At 37.5% G+C, this 22,031-nt stretch overlaps 3 protein-coding genes across 3 annotated transcripts; 1 reads left to right on the forward strand and 2 right to left on the reverse strand.

Moving 5' to 3' along the window:
- On the reverse strand, positions 5,185-5,768 carry LOC18771941. Its single transcript, XM_007205027.2, has one exon. It carries the CDS (start codon positions 5,657-5,659, stop codon positions 5,447-5,449), a length of 213 nt encoding a protein of 70 aa, XP_007205089.1. The 5' UTR covers positions 5,660-5,768; the 3' UTR covers positions 5,185-5,446.
- On the forward strand, positions 7,226-15,053 carry LOC18773023 (enhancer of mRNA-decapping protein 4). Its single transcript, XM_007204890.2, has 12 exons — positions 7,226-8,331; positions 8,879-8,928; positions 9,002-9,158; positions 9,300-9,518; positions 10,729-10,857; positions 10,978-12,594; positions 12,829-13,188; positions 13,265-13,384; positions 13,495-13,665; positions 13,874-14,038; positions 14,177-14,302; positions 14,391-15,053. The coding sequence occupies exons 1-12, from the start codon at positions 7,477-7,479 to the stop codon at positions 14,697-14,699; spliced, it is 4,278 nt and encodes a 1,425-aa protein (XP_007204952.2). The 5' UTR covers positions 7,226-7,476; the 3' UTR covers positions 14,700-15,053.
- On the reverse strand, positions 16,786-17,571 carry LOC18772660 (chaperone protein dnaJ 11, chloroplastic). The gene has a single exon (XM_007206040.2). It carries the CDS (start codon positions 17,455-17,457, stop codon positions 17,014-17,016), a length of 444 nt encoding a protein of 147 aa, XP_007206102.1. The 5' UTR covers positions 17,458-17,571; the 3' UTR covers positions 16,786-17,013.

The following is a 22,031-nucleotide window of genomic DNA, read 5'->3' on the forward strand; positions in this document are numbered from 1 at the left end:
GAGGCTCGAGTATGCTATATGTTGGCGTGACTTGTGGATATTGACTTACTTTCCTTACACACCAAGAATTCCTATTATAATTGTAATTGATTTACTTTAATTCCTGATTTCTTACTGTAAATAGATTTATGAATTTATTATTTACTTGCCCATTTAGGTTTCATTGTATTATAAATATGACCTCTTACAAGGAGAAGAATACACAGAAAATTCCCACAAACAAATATTCTCTCATAGTTTTCATATTTTAGCATGGTATCAGACTTCTCTTAGTTCACCCTAAGTTTACTCCAACTTTTAATTTAAATTTTCACAATTTCTAAGAAATCCCCACTATCTTCCCAAACTACTCTTAAATACACCCCAAGTTGAAAACATAAGAAATAAAAGAAATTTTCTATTTAAACCCCACAAGCTACCCTTAGAGGAGGAAGTACGTTCTTATTTGACAGACACTTGATTTGTTGACAATGTTAATTTATAGATTGGTAAATTTTTTGTGCATAATATGTGATTCTTATTTGATTTCTACCTCCGAATGCCATCTAGAATTTTTAAACATTGAAACACTATATACTGAAGCTTTAGGCATATACTTTGAGAGGAGATAAAACTGGTACTTGAGGTTGCTACACTTTGCACTAGGAGTAGGCCATCTAATCGGGCATCAATGGAGAATACATTGAAGCTTTTATCAGAGTGGAAAAGCAACAAGAAAAATGACCCAACTATTGAAGCAGCAGTAGCAGGATTATGATTTTAGATGCATACTGGAATTCCAGAAGTGACAATAATATTACTATTCCCAGCAAAAAAAAAACACAAACAAATGGAACCCAAAATCCGAAATTTAATACTTTCTAGAGAAAGAGAACAACTTTACCAAAACATCAGGTAAAAAGAAAAAAAAAACAAAAGCAATCAACAAGTCTTTCCATTAGCTCCCACTCAAATTTTTAAGAAGCATGCTCGTCAATGTTCTACGTCTCTGGCAATACGATGTAGAGGAGTTTGTATTTTTCTAAAACTTACTATAAAGAGTGGTGAGGTGTGTGTATAGAGGTACTAGGGTTAAGTATTAAGTTGGATGACCTTTTTTGTCTTGTTATACAATAATAAAACTTATAGTTTAATGATTTAAGTATTGGGGTGAACTAAAAGAAGTATGGAGTTTAAATTAGAAAATCTCTACTTCAAAGGGATTGTAACTCAAGTAGTTAAACGTATTTACCCATGCACTCGAGGTCTTGGGTTTAATTCCTCCTCCCCCAATATCGTTTGTATAACAAATATATATATATATATATATATATAAAAGTATGTTATAATTATATTGAAGAAAAAAAGTGCTAGAAAATAATAATAATTATTACTATTATATTAATGATATTTGCGTATTCATTAAACAAATTAGTCCCTAACTTACTATACTTTAGTTATAACTTCAAATATCAAATATCATTTTGTTTTCCTTAATTTTTCACATACATCGATCTTTCAACGATTTACTATCTTCACATGTTCCAAATCTTTTTTTTTTTTGGTCTCTTCTTGATGAAATACCTGTAATTTTCATGCAAAATGCTGCCTTCCATCTTCTTCTTATTTAAAGATGTGCAAAATTATGTCTCCTCCTCCTTCTTCCTGTTAGTTAATCCTAACTTCTTCTTCTTCTTGTTGTAACAACTATACCATGTCATCTTACATACGTCGACGAATTTCAATTTTTTTGGTGCATATATTATTTTGGGCCAAATCAGAAAATTATTTGTGTAACATGTTCTCCCACATGCGTGTTTAAAGAAGTTAGGGGAATAATTCCAATACTAGTTTCGTTTGATGTAAGGGAACATGTCAAAATTATAGTAGCTCGTGTTGCGGATGTATCTCTCCGTAGTTTCTGTTCTAATTTGCAGTGTGGGGAGGAAGTACTTGCGGCGGAGCTTATGGGCACTTTCCTTGCCCTCCAATTAATTGAAAACCACTCCTTAAGAATCTTGTTTTTAGCTTGTGGAATGGTTCCTAATATCACGGACGACTAAAAAACCTCATTCCGTGACATTAAGTAAACCCTAGACTTATGAGCTCAAACAACTTTGACAAAAAAAAAACACACACACACACACACATTTATAGAGAGATGAATTTTTCAGTATGAAATATGATCTGGGCCAATTTTATTTGGTTAAATTAGGTGAAGTGAATTATGGATATGGTTGAGCATAATAAGGGAGATTACCCTTTCTTCTTCTTGTCCTTTTTCATCAGGGCCATGAGAAGTTTTCTCAATTGACAAGAAATTAATGTTTTGCTAAGCACAACCTCACACACTCACACATAATCCCTCCAAATGGGGTCAATACAAATCAAGCATACAAAACATGGTAAAAATAGTTTTATTAAATTCCAAGATCAGCTCTGATCTATCAGCCACAAGTATAATGTAGCCCTGAAACCCATATTTTACCAACAACAATTCAAAATCAAACCTCTAGCAACCCCAAAAAAAAAAAAAAAAAAAAAGAAAAAAAAAAGTAACAATAGATTACATATTGTATAACATTAACAAGAAGAAAATCCTTTAGAATGGTGAAGGTGCAACTTGATCCAAGAAGGATGTAGGCGCCATGTCAAAGAAGGGTCTTCCAGGCCTGCACAGTGAGCCATACATGCTTGGCTCACAGCTATCCAGGAAGTGCCTGGTCTTTATAATGGTGAACCTCTTCACTGGCCCCAACCCAAATAGCAAGCAGATTGCTATTGTCAGGATCGCAGAGCAGAAAATGCACATGCAAATTCTAGCAAGACACCCAATGCAGCACATCTTTGCTTCTCTTTCTCCTTTTCTTTTTTGTTTTTTTTAAGATTAAGATCCAAGAAGAGAGAAGAGGGTTTTCTCTTTCTCTCTCTTTTTTCTTTTCTTTGTCTTGTATTTGGCCAAACAAAAGATTTCTCTTTTTCCCTTTGGCCAAACGAAAGGTTTTTTGCACGAGAATTTGGAATTCCCTGAAGGTAGGGAACGCAAATACTTATGACAATGTGTTTTTCGCTTTAAAGGATTCGCAAATAGTATAATTAGTAAATTTTTGTATGATACGCGTATGTCCGTATTTGTAGAAATCAGTTGACAAATACCCTCGTTTCTTATACGCCTTTCAAATTATTTCCGAAGAAAAAAAAATTATTCCGACTTTGTGGCCACTATTAAATCTTGTAAAAGGAACATTGTCTTTTAATTGTTTTTCTCAAATCCAAGTAAATTCTATCCAAAACTAACAAACTTGACATGTTTTGACTAGTTTGTTACTTTGATTTGGTCCTTCTCGTAGAGAAATTATTAAGCATAACCTAAGGACCTATTCCTAATGTGGTGCGTTTCACTTGGGTAAAATCTAAAGGTTGAATTTGCATTTTCTTTTCAATTCGCATACTTGAACAATATTAGGCCCAAAGACTGATCCAAATTGGGCCCAAAAACTCAAACCCTAAAGCCACAGCTTTAAACTTTCCATCCATGTTAGTTGATGTTTACTAGCATGCCCAAGAGGATCTGACATATGAACAACAATTTGATGTTCTATCGCAATTTGACAAAAGGACTCCGCCAAAATTTAACCCAAATCAACATGCCATGTTCATAAAGAAACGTATAAATCTTAAAATAATAAAATAATAAAAAAGAAGCTACCAATAGCCACAAACACGAAAAGGAACCTACCAAGTGAAAACCAAAAACTAACCCACCAATTCTGAATCTTAGATCGACCAAACACATGGGCAACCTCTATTTATCTTTCATTAGCGTCTACTACTTTTCTTTTTGCACATAATAGAAAATTATAGAGGATGCTCTCAAAAACCACAATTTGCTTAGCAGAGTTCTCAACTAATACTATTAGGGGCCATTGGGTAACGTTTTCAAGACCCCATTTTTATTTTCTACCAAAAACGTGTTTGGTATAGTATGTCGTTTTCATTTTTATTGGAATTAATTTTATAAAAACAAATTCAAACTCATAAACAAAAACTGAAAACACCAAATTATCGTTCTCATTTTCTGCCCAATGTATTGGTCTGCTCAGTCCTGATCTCTTGGACTACAAGGGTCCAAGAGATTTGTGGTCACTCACCATTGGATGTAAATTCAACGGTTCATTCACTCTTGTATTCCTTTTAAAAAAACTTTTTTGAACTATTGGATTAATATCCAACGGTGGGTGACCACAATCTCTTGGACTCCCGTGGTCCAAGAGATCGGGACTGTTGGTCTGATTGCTTTTTTTTTTTTGTTGGTCTCATTTTTCTTTTTTCTTTTTTTCGTTGCACTTCATTATTTTTTTTTGTTACACTAGTGTATAATAATTTTATGATAAAACCATCATATATTATTCAATTTTATATTTATTTTAAAGTAAAGATAATATAATTTTATTATCTAGGTTTTTCTAACATTAGAATTTTTTTAATTATACATTATTATTCTCAAATTATACATTTCTCATTGTTTAACTCATAATAATTTTAGCCTTTATTTAAAATATTTTTTTAGAACAAAAATTAGGGAAAATATATATAAAAAATAACTCACATATTATTATTCTCAAGTTGTCCTACCAGACACGTTTTCACTGTTTTTATTTTTTGAATATGTTTTCTAATTAATCTACCATACGCATTTTCAAATCATAAAAATGCAAATTCGTTTTCTTGTTTTCATTCTCAGAAAATATTCTCCGAAAACGTTACCGAACGGGCCCTGATTGAAGCAAATTAACAATATCTGCATAATACTAATGTTTTATGATGTCATTGCAAAGGTCATTTGCTATCGAAATAATAGGATAATATCGACATTATCAATAATATATCGAGACAATATCTACATCATCAAATAGTATATTGAGATTATATTTATTAATGTGATGTACCATTCTCTTTCTCATGGGAATACAAGTTGACGCAAAAACCAAAATGCAAAGAGGCTAAAGTGTTGTGCCAAAAACCCATAATTTTCTTGAGAGCTTAGGCTCTTTGTGACCGTTATGGAATGATGAGAATATAGTGTGGTGCAAAGCCAGATTTCTTCTTTTGAACTTTAAAAGTTCAATGCTGAAAAATGGAATTTTTTTTTATAATCTTGACATATTGTAATCAAATTAATATCCAAAAAGTATCAGAGGAATCTGCCACACACAAATCAAGGTCCACTAAAATAAACATAACCAATAGAATAATAAACTGGAAGGGGCCAAAATACAAATAAACCTAAATTCCAAGAACAACCCAAATCCCTAGTGCAGCAGCAGCAGCTGCTGCAATGACACCCAGTAACCCAGATTACCAGCAATAAAAAACCAAACCTAAAAACTAAAAATTCAAAATAAAACCAAGAACAGAAAAGGATAAACAAATTACATAGAAAAACAAGAGAATTAAAGAAACCCCCCTAGAAAGGTGCAGGTGCAGTGTAACCCAAGAAGGGTCTTCCAGTAGACCCACAATAAGATCCATGAACATTCGGATCACAGAAATTCACAGTATCTTTGATCTTGTGGAAGCCATTCTTGAACACTCCAAACCCAAACAAAAGCCCCACCAAAACCACCACCAGTATCAAACAAGTGCACAGCATGCAAACTCTGCTTGGACAGCAGCACATCTTTGCTTCCCTTTGAGTGCTTCGAATCTCTTTTTCCCTGGAATTTCAGACCCAGAAAAAGGGTTCGCTGTTTGAGATCTTGGGATTTGGGAGATGGGTTTTTATCTGGGTTCTGATAAATGTGGGGGGAGTAGGGCTTTCGACGTCCTTATCGGCGATGGAGAATGGAAACGCTTTGACGCTAATGGGTATCGTTCGCTTAAAAGGAAAGCAAAATGAATGCATATGGGTATAATGGGATTCGAATTTTTGCCTTTTTAATGGGTTGGATAATAGAAAGCAAAATAAAAGGGTATCTGTTATTTTCCTCTTTTCCTCTAAACAAGAAAGACGGTTTGCTTTTGGACGTTGATGACGTGGAGTGTTTTCATAGAATTTTGGTAGGCCCAAATTTGGATGAATAACGTAACATAATAACACATTTGACGATAAAATTTGGTCTCTTTAATTGCACCATACTCTTCTCCAACAAGTTATTTCAATTAAATATTAGGCCTAAGTACGAACCCATAATTTTTTCTTCAAAGTTTCAACTTATCCTAAATCGTTTTTCTTTGTTGTAATTAATTGTTCTTTTTCTTTTGGCCAAAGTTACGAAGTGTGAGAGAGATTTTCTTACACACATTACAGAGGTGTCATAAAAATTCGAACATAAGACTATTAATACGTAATAAAATGTCATTTTTTCATTGGGCTAGACACCGCTGACCCAATAAAAAAGAACCTTCTAAATTATTTAGAGCTCATTAATAAGAGAAATAATCAGAATGAATACCAAAGTTCTATGAAGCCCATTAATAAGTTACACATGGGTCTCCTTTTGGAGCCCATTAATAAAACAGCCCTGGAAAGCTTCTAAAATCCGCAACCCATATTGAGATTAAGCCCAGGCCAAAAAATTTACTAAGAGTAAGCCCAAAAAGCAGCCATCTAACCTGCAGCCCAATTCTTTTGTCGACAGTCATGACACAGCAAAAGTAACCCTACGGAACATTATTATGACAAAAGTTTTTTCATTTTAATTTTTTTTAAAGCACAAAAGGTGATTTTTGAATAAAACAAAAATCCAAAAATCACAACTACATGTGCCATCATTCGTAATTTCTTACCGAAAAAGCAATTATCAAACTAACCAATTCACTAACAAAAAAATAAAAAAATAAAACAAATTCATTTGAGAATTTTTAAAAGATAGTGAAATAAGTTTATATGTACGCTTGAGATGGTTGTACTACACCCAAGAAGTTTGAGCATGCGTCTAATAAAGTTTCGAGATGGTTTTGTTTCTAAAATTCTAAGAAAAGTTAGCTACAAGTTTTTATTGGGTGGAGTAGTTTTATAATTTCCAATTAAATTTTTATCAAGGATGAGAAAAAAGAGAAGAAAATATCACAAAAATATCATCGTCATATACGTAAATAATATAGGGTGGCCATTGGTATATTCCAAAGGCTCCAAGCCCAAACTGCAATATTCATAAATTCTCGATCACCTTTTTTCATTTATATTTGGTCTCTTCCAAGTCCCCACTTCTTCACTCCAAAGTCCTCCTCCTCATTGGGTTTTAATTATTTTCGGCTTTTCAAGGCCTCCTCTCTCTCTCTCTCTCTCTCTCTCTCTCTCTCTCTCTCTCTCTCTCATCTTTGCTCATTCACTCTATTCAGATCCCACTCTCTGCAAATCCCCTGATTCCCAATTCCCATCTCTCTCTCTCTAATCCATTTCCCTTTTCTTACAACCATAAGAAGAAGGAAATCGAATCCCACTCTGCAATTGCAATTCACTTTCAGAGAGATATATAGATCTGCTGTTCTCCCATGGCTTCTTCTGGGAATCCAAATCCACCGCCCCAGCAGCAACCCCAACCCTTTGACATGCAGAAATTCTTTAAACCCACAAACCCAACGCCACTCTCGCCCCAATCCCAAACCCAGAACAATTCAAACCAAAACCCTAACCCTAATTTGAGTTCCTCTTCGTTCCCAATCCCACCCGCCTCTTTCCCCCCGCCCTCTGGCCCTTACTCGTACCCTCCCCAGACGGCACCGTTTCACCACCACCAATTCCAATACCACCCTCACCCTCAGGCCCACCCCCACAGTAACCATCCCCAAATCCCTTACTCTCCTCAAGACCACCACTTGCTCCACCAGAGGTCTCTCTCATTTCCCACGCCACCCCTCCAACCCCCCTCTACTTACAACATTGCCACGGCCCCTTCCAACCCTAGCAACAACAACAGTAGCACCTCCAATTCGAACCCCAATTCGGGTGCTCGAATCATGGCGCTTCTCGGCGCTCCATCTGGCAATCTAGAGTTGTCGGCTGCTCAGCCCGAGTTATCCGTCCCCCCAGGGGTCTCGATCGTGCCCACTATCCCTATGGGGATTCCACCCACTGGCCCCACTCGAATGCCGAGCAATAAGCTCCCTAAAGGCAGGCATTTGATTGGTGATAATGTGGTTTACGATGTGGATGTTAGGTTGCAGGGTGAGTTTCAGCCACAGCTTGAAGTTACGCCGATTACCAAGTACGGTTCGGATCCTCAGCTTGTGCTGGGCCGCCAAATTGCTGTTAATAAGTCGTACATATGCTATGGATTGAAGCAGGGAAACATTCGGGTTTTGAATATACACACTGCATTGAGATCTTTGTTTCGAGCTCATACACAGGTTTAATTCAAATCTTATGTAGTAGTTTGTATTCACTTATTTGTGTTTGGATTAGTTATGTGCTCTTTAATTTTCCAAAAAGAAAAAAGAAAAAAGAATGATTGCTATTCCGGTGTTGATGCTTTGCATAGATGACGATTACAAATTTAGATTCTTTCCTATTTTCTGATGGCCTCAAAAGTTAGTTAGCTTCATGTGCTATTATGCATAGCTTGTATGGAGAAATGGTAATGTGAGTTAAATCATTGGAGATAGTGAAGTTCTAGGACTAGTGTTTAGAGTACTGAAGTGTTGGAAATTTCACTGCGTGAAAATGATATAATTCGAAATAGCTTGACATATTGAGTGTACTTGTTTGGTTAATATCATTGACTATATTCAGTGTAACCTAATAACTTTGGGAGATCATATATTTATGTAAAGAAGAGCAGTGGAATAAAATTTGTTTTCTGTGATCTATGCTGCATTAAATGGTGTTTGTGTAAAGTGTGAATGGATTACAAGTTTTTAGTACCTCGTTGATCTAAGTGATGTCTTGTTCTGTCAGAGGGTCACAGACATGGCTTTCTTTGCTGAAGATGTTCACCTTTTGGCTAGGTAGATCTTTTACCATATTTCTTTATTTTCTTCCTCTAGTTGTCGCTGTTTTATTTGACATACGTTTTTGCAGTGTGAGTGTAGAAGGACGGCTTTTTGTGTGGAAGATTTCTGAAGGTCCAGATGAAGAAGGTACACCACAAATCACAGGAAAGGTTGTTATTGCCATTCAAATAGTTGGAGAGGGGGAAGCTGTTCATCCACGAGTTTGTTGGCACTGTCATAAACAAGTAATTCATTCTTTTAACGCCTATTATTAATCAACAGTTATAGCTCCATCCTTTCAATGGCCAGTCAATCATTTCTTATTTTTGGCTATGAAGTTGTTGGATAATATGTGTTTATGACTATTGTAAAATCTAATCTTACAGGAGGTTTTGGTAGTTGGGTTTGGAAAGCGTGTATTAAGAATTGATACTACTAAAGTCGTGAAGGGTGAAGTCCCTTCTGCAGATGAGCCTCTCAAGTGTCCTGTTGAAAAGCTGATTGATGGAGTCCAATTTGTTGGTAAACATGATGGAGAAGTGACTGATTTGTCAATGTGCCAATGGATGACCACTCGTCTGGTTTCTGCTTCTATGGATGGAACAGTATGTACTTTCACCGTTTTGAGATCTTTGTTTTAGTTTCTTTGTTTCACTTTACATATTATCTTGTAGCACAAGTAGCAAAACTTTAAACTGCATTGCATCTGGTTTAGTGGAAACAAATTTGAGGAAAAGTACCTGGTTAACCTATGCATTTTTGCGTCATAGAAGAATATGTTTGTTATCTAGCATTTGCATTTATATCATTAAAGAAATTGGTATGAATTGGGATATAGTATTTATCTTGGACATGGTAGGTTGATTTTTCATTTATTTTAAAAAAAAGAATAATTGTGAACGAACAGTGGTGAGGAAGATAATAAAAGTGTGACTAAGTTTCACCGTTTCAACTATGGTAATTTTCTTAGAATAATATGACAACTTTGAAGCATGAGAAGTGAGTAATCAGCAGTTCCTACAATTTCAAATTCATATGAGAGGCCTTTTCCTCTTGGAAAGTAGAAAGAAAACAAGGATAATATTGTGATTGTTTGTATTATGTGAGTAAATAATGCGGGAATTCAACAACTTGACTGTTTGAATTATGAGTCATATGGATTTTGGTCAATATTTGTGGTAATTTTTTACATACATTAACTTCCTTTGCATCTTTTTTACTGTTGAATTTATGGGTTATATAGTCTATGTTTGAGGTGAACCTTACCTGCAATAGCTTCCTGTGTATGCTTTATGATTTATACGGGATTTTGGTCTAGGTTTGGGGTAGAATTTTCATGCTTGATCTTCCCTTTCAACTGCCTCTCTTTTTCCCTTAATTTTTCCTGGTCAAGATCTGGAGATCTCCACCTTTTGGCTATCTATGTTGACATTGAAAATTTCTGTAAAAAGCATTTTTCTTAATATGATGTGGGTGGTCAAATCATTATAGTGTGATCCAGTTTTCTTCCCCATAATGCGTTCTGCCTTTGTAGAGGGAATTCCTATTCCCATAGTGGCACTGAGAATTGTGTCTCTACTTCAACTTCAGTTTGAGGATTGATAGGATATCTATCATTTATGATTGTCTTATGGATATGAAGAGTGGTTGAGAGCTGCGTTACACAGAGGTGCATTTTGTTAGAGAACTAATCATTGTTTATAATTCACGAGCATATGCTGGCATGCATCCATACACTTTTCCTTCAATATTTCTGATTGATACAAGTCGGAAGAGTTTTTGCTGATTCCACACAAAATGTATTTCTTGCTACAGATAAAGATCTGGGAAGATCGCAAGGCACAACCACTTTTAGTATTGAGACCCTATGACGGCCATCCTGTTTATTCAGCTACATTTGTGACAGCTCCCCACCGGCCAGATCATATTATACTTATCACAGTGGTAAATGGTCATTGATTTCTTTACATGTGTGATAAGGTGGTGTAGTTGTGTTTTTGCAGTCTACTTTCGGTAAAAGAATGCTCTAATATTTTGTAGTAATTATATAAAATTGTTCTACAGGGGCCACTTAATCGGGAAGTGAAGATCTGGTCCTCAGCGAGTGAAGAAGGCTGGCTACTTCCCAGTGATGCTGAGTCATGGAAATGTACTCAGACATTAGAGCTGAAGAGTTCTGCTGAACCCCGAGTTGAGGAGGCATTCTTTAATCAAGTCATAGCTTTGTCACAGGCTGGCCTTCTCTTACTTGCAAATGCTAAGAAGAATGCTATTTATGCTGTGCACTTAGAATTTGGTCCTGATCCAGCAGCAACGCGTATGGATTATATTGCAGAATTTACTGTTACCATGCCTATTTTGAGTTTTACTGGGACAAGTATTTCACCTCATGGTGAACAGATTGTCCAGGTTTATTGTGTCCAGACACTAGCCATTCAGCAGTATGCTCTGGAATTATCCAAGTGCTTGCCTCCACCTCTGGATAATGTGGGTTTAGAAAAGTCAGATTCCAATATTTCACGTGAACCATCAGGAGCTGAAGGATTTGCTTTGGATCTATCTGGAAGTAAACCCACAGAGATGCTGCTAGCTAATTCAAATTCAGCACTTAAACAAACCATACAAGATAGTAGTTCTGAGGGTGCAGTTTCCATGAGGTATCCTGTAAGCTCTAGTTCTGTTGAGGCAACCACTTCGAAAGATATTACCACTTCAAGTACAGAATCAAGACCTGTTGCAATGGCATCAGCTACTAGTGATTCAGATGTTGTTTTTGTTGCATCACCGCCTATTCCCTTGAGTCCTAGGTTGTCTAGGAAACTTTCTGGTTTAAGAAGTCCAACAGATGGCTCTGACCCGGGTCGCACACTCAATGAGCATGGTGGAGACCAACAAGTCAATGATTACTCAGTTGACAGGCAATTGGACAGTGTTCGTTCAAACTTGTCAGATGTGCCTGCAGTGGATGATGATTCAAGAAATATTGAGCAGAAAGTTGGACAAGATGATTTATCTAGTGTGCTCAATTCTCCTATCATGTTCAAACATCCAACCCATCTTATAACTCCCTCTGAGATTTTAATGGCTGCTTCATCTTCTGAAGGTACTAATCCTATTGACAGCAAGAATGAAGGGGAGGCAAATATCCAAGATGTGGTTGTTAACAGTGATATGGGTAATGCTGAGGTGGAGATTAAAGTAGTGGGTGAAGCAAGATCTACTCAAAATGATGAATTTGGATCTCAAGGAGAACCTCAAAATGTTATTTCAGAAAATAAGGAAAAATTCTTTTGCTCCCAGGCATCAGATCTTGGAATTGAGATGGCCCGAGAATGCTGTGCAATATCAGCCGAAACATATACTACAGATGAAGCTCGGCAAGTTGATGATTCCAGCATGACAGAACCACTGGCCCAGTCTAATGCTGGAGACGAAGACCAGGAATCTGCAAAAGATGCATCTGGGCCATGTACCACCCCACCAGTTTTTCAATCGCATACACAAACTACAAAAGTGAAAAAACAGAAGTGGAAAAACTCTCAAGCATCAGGTCAATCTTCCCCATCACCAAGTGTGCTCAATTCAATAGATTCCATCAATGAACCAGGAGGGAGTTCAAGCCCCCCCTCTGCAGAAGCTGCATTTCCTCAAATTATGGCCATGCAGGATACGATTAATCAGGTGATTGCTAATTTCCGTACATGAATGTATGACATATGAACTATTTTATAATTCTTTCCTTTCCTTCGTCTTGATATGGTTTTCCTTGTCCTATTTCACATTTTTGTATACTTTGGAAAAAGTGAAGAAGTTGTATGTTTGCTTATTGCTACTTGTGTGGTAGATGTGTACTCTGGACCTGTCTTTATTGGCATCATCCTTTTCTTAACTGTGGCTCTTTTGTCATTTGTACAGCTACTGACTATGCAGAAAGAACTGCAAAAGCAGATGACAATGATGGTTGCAGTCCCAGTTACAAAGGAGGGGAGAAGATTAGAGGCAGCTCTTGGGCGGAGTATGGAGAAGGCTGTAAAGGCCAATAATGATGCTTTATGGGCTCGTTTTCAAGAAGAGAATGCAAAGAATGAGAAGTTATTGCGAGACCGTAATCAGCAAATAACTAGCTTGATCAATAACTTCATGAACAAGGACTTTCCAGTCATGTTAGAGAAAATGGTGAAGAAGGAATTGGCGGTCGTTGGACCAGCTGTTGCTCGTGCTATAACTCCAGCTATTGAGAAAGCAATACCTCCAGCTATTTCTGATTCCTTCCAGGTTAGAATTTTATATGATCTGACGCATTCTATAATAAAGTTGGTGTATAGTTATCTAATTGATGCTTGTGTGGCAGAGAGGAGTTGGTGATAAGGCAGTTAATCAATTGGAAAAATCGGTTAACTCAAAACTTGAAGCAACCGTTTCCAGGCAAATCCAGGCGCAGTTCCAAACTTCTGGCAAACAAGCTCTTCAGGTATGTATTATGTCATCTTGTTAATTTCCTTCAATTTTTAATCTGAATATCTAATGCGTTACCTTGGTTTGGAAAACTTCTGTACTAATGTTTTGACCTTTGCACATTAGGATGCTCTTAAGTCTAGTATGGAAGCTTCAGTGGTACCTGCATTTGAGAAGTCATGTAAGGCCATGTTTGAGCAAGTAGATGCTACGTTCCAGAAAGGAATGTTAGAACATACAAATGCGGCACAACAACACTTTGATTCTGCACATTCGCCACTGGCACTTGCTTTAAGGGTGTGTATGTCCAATCATTTTCTTTTAGATAATTTTTGTGGAAAACTTCCCTTCTTGTATACTCAAAGAGGTATAATCCTTGGGGGCCTTGAATGAATTCAAATAACAGGGAGCCAAATATGTTATTTTGCTTTTGCCTTGATTACTGTGGTCATAGTTTTCTGTGCACTAATGGATGTTTTATTTATTTATTTTGGCGTATTTGCAGGAAGCTATTAGTTCTGCATCATCGGTGACTCAAACCTTAAGTGGCGAAGTGGCTGATGGTCAACGTAAGCTAATAGCTCTTGCAGCTGCACGAACAAGCTCAAGTGCAGTAAATCCCCTGGTCACACAACTAACCAATGGACCTTTGGGTGGTCTCCATGAGAAGGTTTGTTCCATCTTAAATCCAAATATTATATTTTATCTGAGAAGGTTTGTTCCATCTTAAATCCAAATATTATATTTTATCTGATGTCGGTTGGTTGGCTACTTTAATTATTAGAAGCATTTTGTTTATGCATGGTAGGTTGAGGTGCCTTTGGATCCAACGAAGGAGCTGTCTAGGTTGGTTTCTGAACGGAAGTATGAGGAGGCTTTCACTGGAGCTCTACAAAGAAGTGATGTGACCATCGTATCGTGGTTGTGCTCTCAGGTATAGTATACTTTGGATGATATTCCTTTGTGTTTATCTGAGCTTGCGATGGACTATCTGCTTGACAACTTGTTACCACCTTTTCTAGGTTGATCTGCATGGGGTATTGTTGCTGAATCCTCTTCCTCTTAGCCAAGGGGTGCTTCTCTCTCTTTTGCAACAGCTGGCCTGTGATATCAGCAATGATACATCGAGAAAAGTTGCGTGGATGACAGATGTGGCGGCTGCCATAAACCCAGTAAACCAAATGATTGCAGTGCATGTGCGGCCCGTCTTTGAGCAAGTTTACCAGATACTGCACCATCAACATAGCTTGCCTACAATCTCTAGTGCCGAGCACACAAGTATTAGACTTCTGATGCATGTTATCAACTCCATGCTGATGGCCTGTAAATGATGATCATACTTCTATCTAAAATCCTATCATTGTGCAAGAAACATGATTTATATGGACATTTTGTACAAATCTGCTGTGAGATGTCTTCTTATGAAAGCATTACCAAACTTTGTAGAGTCAGTTTTTTCCTGGAATTGGATACGTAGGCTTAGGTACTTTGGGTTCTTGCATTTGACTACTGTATTTATTTCTTGTTTTTTCCTTATTCTTTTTCTTTCTTTTACTTGTCATAGCTCTCTGTAAACGTGAAATTTTGTATTTTCTTCACACCTGTGAATGCGCATCTTTGTGTGTTCTTTTTTCTTAGGCAAAATTGTATCAATGGTCTCTCAAATAAGATCCTACTTTGCTTTTCGTCCCTCGTGTCGCAAAATTGTAATGGCTGTTCTTCACTGTGATCTCGTGTTGCATCATTGGTCTCTGTTAAAATTAAGGACAAATTGGAAATTTCATATAAAATATTTATTAGATAAATCAACTCATTTAAAAAAAAAAAAAAAAAAAAAACAGTCCTCATTTGAGTGTGTGGGGACGGAGGATTGGGTGATTGGGGAAGGAGGGTTGATCAAACGGTCCGAGAAATGTCACCTACCCACTCCTCTTTGATACTTTATACTGGTAGTGTTCTTAATTGGGTTCAATATGCACCTTGCTATGCTTGTTTTTCTAGACATAAGCTGCCTGGATCCTACTCAACATTGCAAGGCTGAGAACCAAATATGACCCTATTTCTACTGGTATGGGGACAGTGCCAACACAACTGGTGATTTTTTCCCTTGAAACCCTTACTGTGAATCTCACATCACCTACTGGGATGGCAGAGTTTAAGAGAGTGGAGATGTTTGGATGTGGCCATTAGAATAGAGGTCTGTTTAATGGGGCTGCAGGATTATTAGGACTTGGGAGAGGGCCTCTCTCCTTTGCCTCTGAGCTTCAATCACTTTATGGCCATTCATTCTCGTATTGCCTGGTAGATAGAAATAGTGACACCAATGTTAGCAGCAATTTGATTTGGGGATGGTTTGGGTTGCTGGGTTGGTGAGTTAAAGGGATGGGCAGATTTGTGGGGAAGAGGGTGACCTGCGGCTGGGTTTGGGTAGAAGGAGGTGGTGGCTAGATAAAAGTCTTATTTACCTTAAAATATCTATCATGTGTATGACATGTGATCAATTTTAAAGAAAAAACAAACCGAATTGGCGGAAAAGACTAGTGGTGTAACACTAGATCTAATTAAAAGATGGCCATAACAATTTTGCGATGAGGGACGAAAAGTAAAATCGAGTCTTAATCAAAGCACCTTTGTTATAATTTTGCCTCTTTTTCTTCCTATATTCTAATGGTCCTTATATCCGACCAAAAAAAAAAAAAAGGTTCCTCTTCAGAGGTGGTTGGATGGTAATTTTTTTCTTTCCATAAGGGTAGGAGTGGAACTGTGAATTTGGTTGGGTGAAAGACCCATAATTACAAATTACCGTGGTCAAAAACTGTTTTACCATGGTCACTAGTCAATGAAAGTTTTGTCGTCTCGTCTGTAGAGGTTTAAGTAGTAGAGTAGTGTGGCCAAGTTCCTCATCCTACATGGATTGTTTGTAGTAGCCAGCGTATGCAATAAATATCACAATTGTTGGATTTTACAATCATTCTTATAGCCAATTGGCCGGTCAGGGTAATGAGCTTGCTCTCTTTTATTCAATTGGGCAATCGGAAAGATTGCCCGTTCTTCTTGCTCTTTTTCACCCAATCGGGCAATTGGAAAGATTGCCCGTTCTTTTTCATTCAAGCTCGAATCCCCCTTCTTGCTGATTAGAATTTAGTTTAATTTATACTCAATTCCTATATAAAAATTAAAAAAATAGTTTAAACTCAGTTCTTATATAAAAATAACTATATATTTTATAGCCAAACAATGCTCTCATCTTCTTGACTAACATTAGAAATAAAAAATATATATAATAAAGACTAAATTAAATTATTTACAAATGACTTCCACTTATTTGTAGTTAAATTGCACGTTTTTAATTCGAATAATTCAATTAAAAATAGTTCTCCGTCTAACTTTTCAAAAAAAACAATCTGGACTGAAATTGAAAATAAAAAAAATTCATTTGAGTACAAACTCAGTTCAAAATTTATTGGCGTACGTCGCAGTGATAAGCATTTACAGAATTTTTCTCTACATTACATGTTTTCCCTTTTTACACGTCAGATTCTAAAATTTCTTTTTCCTTGTCAAGAAAGAGAAACAAAAACAAATTAAATGCGGCCTACCAAAACAAGAAAAAAGAAAAAAAGTGGCCCTACGGTCGTTTTCTTTCTACCAGCACTGGTCCGTTTCCCACCTCCGGGTCGGATAAAACCCATCTGGTCGAAACCCGACCGAGCTTCTCCGACGAACACGATGCTGAAGATGAGCACTCAACGACAGGTCGTACATGGCCCTGGCCGCCGGATCGGACAGCGTGGCGTAGGCGTTGTGAATCTCGATGAAATCTCGGCCGTCCGATTCCGATGGCGAGGCGTCGGGATGGTAGAGCTTGGCCAAGCTCCGGTACGCCGACTTGATCTCCGTCTGAGAAGCGTTGTCGTTGACTCGGAGGACCTCGTAGAGACTCGTTGAGGCTTTGGACCGCGGCCTGGTCTCGGTGAAAGCCCCAGCCGCGGAGACCCTGAGCTGGTGGCGCTGGCGAGGCAGGGGCATTTTGGGAAGAGAGGTGAAAGAGAGAGGGTTTGAGGCAGAGAGGGAGAGGGTTGCAAACATTGGAATTTGGGGAGTTTATGGAGGGCAATTTGGGAATGGAAGTGTAGAAGTAGAATTTGGGGAAGAAGAAAGAGGGTGTTGTATTGTGTGAATTGAATTGAAATTTGGAAAAGGGGTATAAATAGGAGTCAAAATGGAAGAAGCAGCAAAAACTGTGTGTGGTTGCGGTTCCAGGGGGCGCTGACATGGCACTCACTTGCTGTTTCTACTTTAATATTTACCATGCTTCTAGAACATCATCATTTTCTGTAGTAAAAATTAGTTTAACTTTTTTACTATTTTACTGTCCTATGAGGATGGTAAATAAAATGTTGTTGAGCTTGAGCTGGCTGCTTTTACATTTGAAATTATAGTCATATGATTGTCATACTTAAATTATATTCCAATTAATCTCTGGTGTTAAATGAGATTTTGATTTTGGTAATTTGTTAGATCCATTATTAACTTAGATACATTATTTTAGGTACATTCATACGTACATATGTACATATTTAGTGTATAATCACGATAATGAACTTAATCAAATAACCGAGATCGAAATCTAATATGACACGTAAGTTTTTTATTTATTATTTATTGAAATATATGATACCTAAGTTTAGTAAAAAATCTTATGAAAAAGGTGGATGGAGATTCTAAAATTGTCATTGATATTGTTGCTTGTAAAAGCAATATTACTATTTTGTAAGATGAAGATGGGTAAATAATGTAAAGTCTTATATGGGAGACTTAACAAAATAAAATGCAACATAAGTAAATTTCAATATGAATATAATCGAGATAATTTGAGTAAGTTGAGAACAATATCGGTTTGAATAAGCCGGGCCCATCTCTTTCTACTCTTAACAATTACGAGCTTTGCTTGAAACCTTTCCCAAGTTGGTGTTGTTGTAGGGCACCCCTTTGTTTTGAAGTCCATGGGAATGGAAGGCCTTCGCACGTGACAGAGTTTCTAGAAGGCCAAGAAGAGAGAGAGAGAGAGAGAGAGAGAGAGAGAGAGCCCCCACTGTAAATTCTGAAATGCAAGAAAGAAGAACCCATAGATCAAGTGAGGCTTCAAGAAAATGACCAACCACCAGATTAGCATGTGCCTCTCCATTTTTATTCTTTCTTTTTATATTTCCTTCCTTTTTTCTTTCCTTTTGTTTGGGTCTAATAAGAAAACAAGAGCATGGGCCTGTTGAATTGACAGTGAGATGAGAGAGCTTTGTAAACCAATCCGAGTGGTTGCGATCATGGGTTGCCACGTGTGAGAAGAGAAGGGCTTGGCTTCTAGAAGCCCTTTGTCTTGCTCGCTAAAATTCTACTTGCTACGTCTTCGTATACTACTGGCATTAACTGGGATGTGGGGCAATGTAATTTATGGCAGAAAGATGTGTTTTGATATGGATAAAGGGTTGGCACTTGGTCACATGCCTTCTAGAAGGCCCTTTTTTTTTTTTTTCTTTCTTTCTTTCTTTTCCCTTTTAACTTTTTGCACAAATAAAGAAAGAAGTGAAGAAATTTAAAATAAATAAATCATGGTAGAAGGTTTCCTCACTTTTAAATTCTAAACTACTCTTCTAATATACGAAAAGGAGGATCGAACCTAGATGCAAGAGAATGGACATTCCTAAATGTATGATTCGATAACTCTTGTGTCAAAGAAATGAGATTTGCTTTGGTTTCCTTTATATGTAAAATTTGGGGTGATTTGTCTTCATGTTCTCTTAGAAAAATTTTGTTTTCTTGTTCTCTCATCTTCAAATGTGACAAAGGGTCTAAGGTATGATGATGATGATAATAAGAAAACAAAAGAGGGGGGAATTAAGTCAATAAGATATGATCTTTGTAGGGGTCTTTTTCTTTCGGCAGCTGCAAATGGACTGGACCGCCGTAAAAGAGAAATTCTCCCCTGTGTCTGAGTTCGAAAATCAAGCCTCAAAAGCGCTTCGAAAGGGCAATAGAGCCTTACGAAGCGTTCTGGTTACCTTCACCAACTAAAACAACATTAACTTACAAATGATTTCTTGATGCTTACAGATAAATTTTCTAGCTTGGCATGAGAGGCTTGTGGCATGGAAGCAAAATCAGCATGAGTTTAGCACCAAAAAGGAAAATATGGCTTTCTAGGGAGAAATGGGAGTGTTAAGGTGAGGAAGAAAAGGTTTGCAAGCAGATTTGGCTGAGAAGATAGAAAGAAAGAACCATGTTCTTTCGGTAGCTTGACAGAAATTCTGTCAGATGTGAAACTAGTCTGCTAGAAGAAGAAAATGGAGAAGAAGGGTGAATAGTGCACGAAATTGCTGGGTTTTTGCAGGCAAGAGAGGAAGCTTGCTCTCTAGGTGTGGGTTGCCTTCGTTGGGTAGAAGATGCCTCATTTTATAGTCGCTGGAAACCATGACTTCCCAAGAAACTCTAATGACTTCTACCCATTTTGGTCAAGCTTTTCCTTTCATTTCTCATCTCATCCCTTGACTTTTCCTATCTTGGTGAAATTTCCTCTGCCTATTTGCACAAAATCAAAGATTTTTGGGAGCTCAAGGCCCCTTTCCCGCAGCTGTTTCAGTGGGAGACTTCCATTCCCAGCCATCTCCTTCATTCTTTTCTCCCCTCTTCCAAGGCTAGGTCTGATGAGGGAAAGAAATAGGTATGTACACTGGTTTGAAGGGTGTTTTGCTCAAGTATCCCTTGGTTTTTTGGATATTTTTACTTGAAACTTGTTCCCTCTCATGTGCTGGAGCTTCCCAGCAGCTTACACACATGGATATTTTAGCTTTCATCATGGCTTTTGTTTTCAGCTAGGTGCTGGAGATTTTGCAGATATTTTCTTGAGTTGCTTGGGCCTTCTAGGACAATAAGTTGGATTATCAAGTGAATGGGCTAACTTCATCAATTGTTGGGCTATATAGGTTAAGTTAATGGACTATTTTGGTTGAAGTAATGGACTATTTTTCTCTCTTTGTGCTCATCCACATATTTAGGCCTATGAAATGGGCTTGAGTCTCGTGGCTCCCAAGCAACCCGGGACTTCCATTTCTCGGCCAATCAATGGGCCTCATGATAATTTATTACCATCCATATCACAACCCACTCAAGCAAGCCCTGGGTATTTGAGTGGCTTGGGGCCCACTTAAGCTTGTGGTGTGATTGGGTGCGGAATAATAATTCCTTGCTTGGCGTGGCGTGTCGCTTGGCGTGCTTCAATTTTATCGTCCTTGAAAAGGGACACGATGCTTAGTTTAGCATGGGCTTGTATTTTATAATATTATCTCAGTCTTTGGCATGACAAATTATTTATTTAGCATGACATATGGACTATGACTTGTATATGGCGAGCCTTCGTGTACTCCGATATGTGACTTTTCTTAATACAGTATCATATTGGGCTGGAAACTTATTTGGACCTAACCATGAACTTTTTTGGGCCTCAACAATCTTCCACAAACTCCTACCTTTTTAGCCTTTTGATTTAAAGAAGAGAAAAGAAAAATATCCCAACATATTGTCCAAAATATAACAGGGCTAAGTTTATTGGATTTGGACTTTTGAGTCTGAAATTGAGAGTGTTAGCATTTAGCAGGGACTGGGAGGTTTCTTCTCTCATTCCTTAGAGCATTTCCAGTACAAGGGGCTAGCTCGGGTAGGAGGGGGAATTAGGCCTTAGGCAAGTTCCGCCCGGACTGGAATTTGGGGCCAAATACCACCCCACTTATTAGTCAGCCCAAAATTCCACCCCTCCCTATACATGGGTTGAGAATGGTTTTGGGCTAAAATTTGGGATTATTTAGGTTTGGCCCCCATGGTTGGAGATGGCCTTATATGCTCCTAATGCATAGGCAGAGAAAAACTATAAATCACTATCCAGATCAGTTGACTCAGAATTGAGAGACCTCATATTATGTGTGTGTGTGTGTGTGTGGGAATGTGTGCCTCTGAGTGCTACTAAATTCTGTTACTACACACATTATTTATCGTAGAGAATTGCATGTTGAGTTGGAGTGGTCTTGGTAATTGCTTCACTTTTCAAACAACACTTTAGGGTTTAGGGTAATCATGAAGCTGACGCTTTGGTAAATCACGTGCTCCAGGATTTGGTTTCACATGGTGGGACATTGTACCTTCATTTATTTTGCCTTTTTGTCATCGGGGCTAGTTGGGCATGCTCAGTTACCGTTTGTACTTAGAATCTTTTTGTTTACCCTTTCAGAGTTTTGGTTTCTTGGGTCTGCATGTTGCTGTACCTTTATATCAATGTCTTTCTTTTATGCAAGGTTTTGGTTTGGTCCTCCTGTTGTTCTTGTTTTCTTTATTTATATGTTTCTTTTTTTATTAATAAAATTATGATCAAGGGGATGGGCAGGGGGCTCCCAAAATGTGTTGGTCCCTTCATTAAGGGTTGTGGATGTTTGTGCATCTAATGACCGATACTGAGGAGCTAATCTCACATAATCTCTTGTTATATTTATAAAAAAAAAAGAATATCAATATCATCAAAATCAAATGACCAATTGTCGCTTCATTTTCAATTCGAAAAGAAAAAAAAGGAGAAATCTAATAGGAAGGAATTATAAAGCATGTCATTCTTTACCAAT

Source organism: Prunus persica, chromosome G6 (assembly GCF_000346465.2).
Source record: "Prunus persica cultivar Lovell chromosome G6, Prunus_persica_NCBIv2, whole genome shotgun sequence".
Classification (NCBI taxonomy): Eukaryota; Viridiplantae; Streptophyta; class Magnoliopsida; order Rosales; family Rosaceae; genus Prunus; species Prunus persica.